This window comes from Poecilia reticulata, linkage group LG22 (assembly GCF_000633615.1).
Source record: "Poecilia reticulata strain Guanapo linkage group LG22, Guppy_female_1.0+MT, whole genome shotgun sequence".
NCBI classification, from domain to species: Eukaryota; Metazoa; Chordata; class Actinopteri; order Cyprinodontiformes; family Poeciliidae; genus Poecilia; species Poecilia reticulata.
The window spans coordinates 3,780,496-3,787,150 of NC_024352.1; the positions used below are offsets into that span (position 1 = coordinate 3,780,496).

Sequence of the window (6,655 nt, forward strand, 5' to 3'; positions counted from 1 at the left end):
ATGAGGCTTTGTTTTATTACCATCCACACAATTTGTTTTCAGCATGAAACCACCTTAAAGGCCTCATGCTGAAAGCAAGTTGTCTTTTAGGCTGACTTTTACTTCAACTTTATTAACTGTTCGYGGATTTTATTTTATCTAAACTATAGTTTATGACTTGTTTTTTTATTTGAATATTTATTTTGCTACTTCTAATTAAATTGCATTTTATATTAAATCACCCACCCATCCATCCATCCATCCATCCATCCATCCATCCATCCATCCATTTTCTTTACACCCTTGTCCCTTTGTGGGGTCAGGAGGGGTGCTGGTTCCTATCTCCAGCTAAGGTTCCGGGCGAGAGGCGGGGTACACCCTGGACAGGTCGCCAGTCTGTCGCAGTATATTAAATCACTTTTTATGTAAACAAACTGACTTTTATCGGTTAATAAAAAGCTTTTATTTTTAAACTTAACCGGAAGCATGTGCTGAACGTAAGGTCTGACGTCATTCAGAAGCTTCCCCGGCTGCTTTCTGTCATGCGCGTGAAAGGAAAGGAAGGACATGACATGGGGTTATATTTTCCACTGACCACAYAAACGAGTTYCTGATACTGTTTAAATTCAATTGGTTTGGGTTTCTATGCTTCGCTTTAGTAGGACGTTTAATTAACCTCTAGTATAAGCTGAGGCTAGCGAGTCGAGCAGCTAGCTTTTTAACTCGCTGTTTAAAAGGAGCAACTTTAGCCCACAGAGCATGGCGTTAATCCTGTTTACGAGGTCTCGGACACCTTTAATGAAAACGTCCCGGTCGTTAAAGAACGAATTCCGGAAAGGTAAAGGTAAGGTTTCTGTTTYGGTCTTTCACTAGCTAACAWKGGCTTTATTATCATTGCAGTGAAGCTAACAGTTAGCTTAGACATGTTAGCATCTAGAAGAGTCCTGTCTTTTCAAGAGCAACTCGTTCTGTTTGAGATTTTAGGTGGACTAAATGTGACAGCAGCAGATATGAACACACTGGACATTTTAATTACGATTTCGTTCATTGTGACAGTGARCAATTTAGTGATTCGTTTGAATCATTAAGTAAAACCTATGTCAACTGGGGTCATAGGGAATRCATGATCACATATTCAGGTTATCTGAGGGCAATTCCTCTTTAGCGCYGACCTGAAAGCGCCCGTTTGCAGTGCAAGGTGATGCTCTTGTTGCCATGGCAAACAGGTGCTCCTCAGTTTACAAAAGCTATATTAGGGAAGAAAGATTAAAATGTGTCACAAAAAACACATTTACCATGCAATAAACATTCATTAAGTAAAGTAAAACCGATTACTCAAATTCACAATCTGCTTTGATAAATTTTGCGTTTTGTGTATTCTGTCTGATATATATATTTGTGTTAGTCAAATAACTTGCAGCACATTTCCTCAGCACCTTCTGAAAAGTCATAATTAGCAGGTCAGACTTCAAGGAATAAAAATCTGACCAGGTCTTGAAAAGGCTGATCGGTGCATTTCTGCTGATTTTTATGTCCAAGATGAAGCACAAGTTATCTAAGGTTTACTCCTAGCTTATCTTAGCGTTGCTCAACATGTCACGACTTTGGAGTATTGTGTAAGAGGAATTATGATGTTTCAAATGTGTCGGAACTGGATAGATAGCTTTCCAGTCTGTACTATAGTAAGGTGTTATTTTTGACTCACTGACTGGTTTTGATCTGGATTAGATCAGTGTGGCTCGATGTAATTTTGATGAGCCTGTCCAGTAAGCTGATGAATTTCCATGGTGGGTATCAAGATAAAGTGTCCAGTTGCACTTTGGTTATGTAATTTCTAAGTGGATCACAGTGAGGTCAGTGAAGGACATTGATGGTATTAGTAAATGTTGAGATAAAACGATCTGCAGTGTTTAAAATGTGTGCTTGAAAAGTTCATAAAGAGTTTTTGTCTGTCCACGTTGCATATCCTTGTGCTTTTGGCTGCGGGCCCAAATTACCAGACAGATAGCACAACTTCCACGAATAAAGGTCAACGCCTTTTATATCTCCACTTGAGACCCAGGGAGCTCAGTTCTTCTGTTTTGGTTTTAAAGTTCCTGTTGCCCAGCACTGGTGCCCTCTTGGTGAACCATACTTTATAAACWTACACTTGCTGCAGTTTAACATTAAGATGTAATGTTACATTTTTATAACCTTATATCTAATTTTCTCTGTTTTAAGTCTACATTTGTTTTCATTACAGGTATATTTAATTTATTACTAAATGTTCAGTTCTGGGTAAAGGATTTAAACTATTACATAATTTTTACATACAATRATAATGTTTTCTTCCTCACTGTCTGACCAGACTTGAAGTTTTCTYGTTCAGGTCGGATAAGATTCCTAACGTTATCTCTATTTACTAAATACCAGAATAAGTGGATATCTTTATAATGTTTTTTTCTTTAAATTTCTTTGCGTCAGCATATTTAGTAAATTGTCTTTTAAACTGTCTGACATGAATCAAAGGTGTCGCACACTCTTTCAAATATTTTTCACACTAATGAGCTGGAATTCTGTTCAAATCCTCCTGACAGAAGTGGTGTAGCTGAGTGAATTTGAAGTCTACGATAAAATATTTGGCCAGTTGGATGGACTCTACTTCCCTTAAAAGGCATTCCAGATGTATATTTTTAGTAACTAAAATACATATGATTTTTTTAAGAGCAAAATTATCTTGAGCCCTGTTTACACAGAGACAATTTTAGGTGTATCCACAAAAGTTTTTAATGTTTGGTCCACATGGCTCCACATGGCTTTGACGTCTAGGGCAACCAGAAACATACATGGCACCGTTCTGTGTTTCTTGTGTCATTGTGTGGCAGTGTTACAGTGCCGCCAACTAGCCCGGCATACCTATATAATAAGGCGTTTTATTCATTGCATATAAATTACCACTATTAGTTGTAATGACTCTGGTCCAATTTTCAAACTAACATTTGAGAAAAACTGGAACACAGTTATCTTCCAATTGAGCTGTCTTCAAAGTCCATATTATTAGCAATTAGCACCATCAGTAAGATTTGTTTTACTAACTATAATGTTTCTAGGGAATAGAAACATTAATCTCTGTTTCTATTTGCTAGAACACGTAGAAACTTGTCTTAACTTAGATTTGCAAAAGGCTGCCAAGATTTCTAAACCCAGCATGCTTAATGGCAGACAGAGGTTGATAGCTTTAAAGAATAAAACAGTAACTTTCCTGTAATCCAGACTTCCTGGTACATGCGGAGGAAAAAAAGCTGCTTGGTTTGTTCCTTTGCCAGTCTATTAAAATATCCCCAGTGCGTGTCAGACTCGAATGGCTTTTTTAAATTATTCCAGAGCAGGTAATGTTCCTACCAAATCTCCAAAAGTGGGACATGACTAATAGATAGTTCAAACTTTTTACGGTWGCATCCTCAATAGACAGCTGACATACCCATGAACCTATAAATAATTTTCTACTTCTATGTATTAAACACCTCATTCGCTCAAAATGGTTAATTGAGTTTTCTTCCCTCTGTAACTGTGTCCAGACTGAAGAGAGCTGTTGTTGTTGGTGCACCYTGGTAGAGGTTTGRCGTGGTGTGTTCACTAATCAGAAAAAGATTGGATTTCATTGTCACCAGTTGGGGCCTACCCAGATAAAAATCAYCTGATTCCAGTCATCCTAAGGTTTCCTCCAGAAAACTTGCCAAGTCTGGCAGTAGGGGGCGCTAGAGCCTGCCATGTTTTTGAGGTAAAAAATACTGAAAGTTGACAGGACATTTGAAAATATCTCTACTTAATTATGTGTTAATRAAAGACATTAAAATACCTAAACTATAAAGTCTTAAAAATGGTAAACATAAATAAAAAACRTATATAAAATATAMATTTTTTGCGCTTCAGTTGTTTCGTCCTAATATAAGTGTCCAAATTTTTTATTCATGACTTCTCACTTAATTCGTTATCATGTAGAGACCGSTAAAGACAGCCAGTGGTTACGGAGTTCCATCCATCYATTTTCATACACCTTTGTCYCTAGTGAGGCCGAGGAAGCTGGARTACCCGGAGAGAAGCCACTCATGCACAGGGAGAACATGCAAACTCCATGCAGAAAGACCCCAGGCCGGGAATCGAACCCAGGACCTTCTTGCTGCGGCACTGAGTTCCAGTGAATAAAAAAAAACAAAAAGAAAAACTGACCTCAGTCTCTCTCTGTGTACTCATACTGACCATACCATGTTACCATTGTGCTTCCAACCATTCCAACAAAGAAACTCTTTAACCCGTCATTGTTATCACTGTTACTGGTGTATAAAAAACCTATACAGTGATCCCTCATTTTTTGCSGGGGTTGTGCTCCGAAAATAACCTGCGATAAGTGAAATCCRCGAAGTAGTTACCTTTAGTTTTTACAATTATTATACAGCATAATTAAATAGTCTACATTGAAACCAAAGAACAAAACTTGTTTTCAGGTCAGTGGATGTGCGTGTTCATCAATCAGGCCTTAATGTGATCTGGAGTCATGTCGCTAAAGCACAGCTGGAATATAGGATTCAGCTGGAATATAGGATTTTTGCTCTGGACAAAATCTAGTATAACCACACATTAATATAACTAGTTAACAACAAAGCCTACTTTCAGTGTTTTCTTTAAGAGYACGTAAATGAATGGTGATAATGATGACGGAGTGTAGGTTCCAGTTTGATCTCCTTACAGCCATTCAGCAGTGGCTGGGAGTCACGGAGTAGGCCAGAGGGAGGCAGAACGACACAAACAAGAGCTGCAGCGTTGTGTAATCTACTGTACTTCCAGGCTTTTCTGCTTGTTACAGTAGAAGGGCGCTCGGCCGCAGAGTGGACGCTGTTCCASTAATCTCTGCGTCCTGCTAGCGATCATGTTCAGCCAGACGTTGCTGGATCTGCTCCAGTCGGCCATGCGAGMGGTAGAGAACGGGCGTGGTCGAGTTCACCGTCCTCACGCTATTGGCTGGAAGAGACCCAGAACCCCACCTTTGCTSTCAGTGCATGTCACTGGAGTTAGTGAACCCGGCTGTAAGCCCTCCAGGTGTGAATATTCTGTTTAACAGAATAATGATAATGTTTTATGAATTTGGCACAGATTTGAGAGTTCTAAATTATATTTAGTAATTAAATGCTCATCAAGGAGCCGGACTATTAGGGGACATGGGGGTGGTCTGCTCTTGAATTTAGTGTCACATGTGTTTGGATATTACAGCAGCTGTGTGATGACCTGCTAAAGCCTGCAGCAAAGTGAGAAAGTTCAGCAAGTTTCTGTTATCTGTTCATTGATAAATGGTTGCCTAAGACACTGGGCTGTGACTTACTAGAGTCTCTTATTGYTTACCTGGTGGGGATGAACACTTCTATCATTTCCTCAATAAATTCAGAAAGATCAATACAATAGGTTTGGAAATTATTCACTCTTCTTAAACCTATTTACATTTTGTTCTGTTACATCCGCAAAATTGATTTGGATTTTATGTGATGCAGATAAAAGTAAAAAGCGGGTAAACTTWTACATRCATATGTATTCAACCACCTCGAAGTTGCACTTTGCACATGCACTTTCCACGGCTTTTACAGTTACTAAAATATAAGGGGTGTGAATACTGTAATAAGACACAACAGACCAATTCAACAAATTTGAATATTACTGAAAAGGCCATGTATTTCAGGAACTTTATTCCCAACAGAAATACATGATGCAGATTTATTGAACACAGATGTTGGAAAACATTTATTTGTATTGTATTATTATATGATGATTTTCTGTTTGGAGGTTATGAAAACAAGACATTTAAAATTAGAATATTACTGCTTTCACTTCATCATGGTTTTTTATTATTCAGCAGTTATGAGGCAAAACTTGAGACTACTGCTGCGCATGTTACTCAACAGGTCGTTGCTAGGTAACCAAAGAGAGTGAGTCAGTTGATGCCTCTCACCATTCTTAGCTAGCCGTAAGAGGTTGAGCAGCTAAAGTTTTTCCTTTGCCTTCATCCCCMAGAATGCTGTGCGGTTCTGGATCTGAGTCCAGTAAAATTATTGAACGTTTTATTTGACCTTTTTTCTACTGATATTGATAAAGTCTTTTGCGATCGATATTGTTATTGATTTGTTTTCAAGAGTTACTTTTAATTTTACAAATGAACCTCATCAGAATGCATATTCCAATTTATTGAATATGTCTATACATATACATCAGACCTTGAAGAGATTGCGTGGGCGGAATTGCCAATCAGAACCATGAGATGAATTCTTGTTAACTGTGAGTTTTTGTTGTGTTTTTTGTAAATCTTGCTGGCCAAATTCTCATAGTATTTTGTTTCAGGTAAACTACAGGATGGTTCCTGTTTCAACTGCACAACTCTCAGACTCACCAGTCAAAAGTAAGCCAATCCAATTGCTCACTTATGAAATTAAACTAACTGACACAACCTTTCTCTATCATGCAGACGAAGATTTCAAATATGTTTGTATCTTTTTGTACCGACAGGCTTGATGTGCTCCAGCTYGGCAGCTTGGCCCGTGTCTTCTCCGTCAGCCCRTCCTCCCCCCTATCCGATGAATACATGGCACCCTGTCAGAATCTGGACCCACGGCGACCGTACTGTGCATTTGCCGCAGCTTCCTCCAGTCCGACC

At 38.7% G+C, this 6,655-nt stretch overlaps 1 protein-coding gene across 1 annotated transcript in view; it reads left to right on the top strand.

Moving 5' to 3' along the window:
- Positions 1-487: 487 nt before the first annotated feature.
- Positions 488-6,655, top strand: part of letm1 (leucine zipper-EF-hand containing transmembrane protein 1) — a 21,179-nt gene continuing 15,011 nt past the window's right edge. Inside the window, exons 1-3 of the mRNA XM_008398923.2 lie at positions 488-823; positions 6,343-6,400; positions 6,508-6,655. Of these exons, the coding sequence (XP_008397145.1) occupies positions 739-823; positions 6,343-6,400; positions 6,508-6,655 (291 nt within the window). The 5' untranslated portion in view covers positions 488-738. The remainder of the gene's footprint in view (positions 824-6,342; positions 6,401-6,507) is intronic.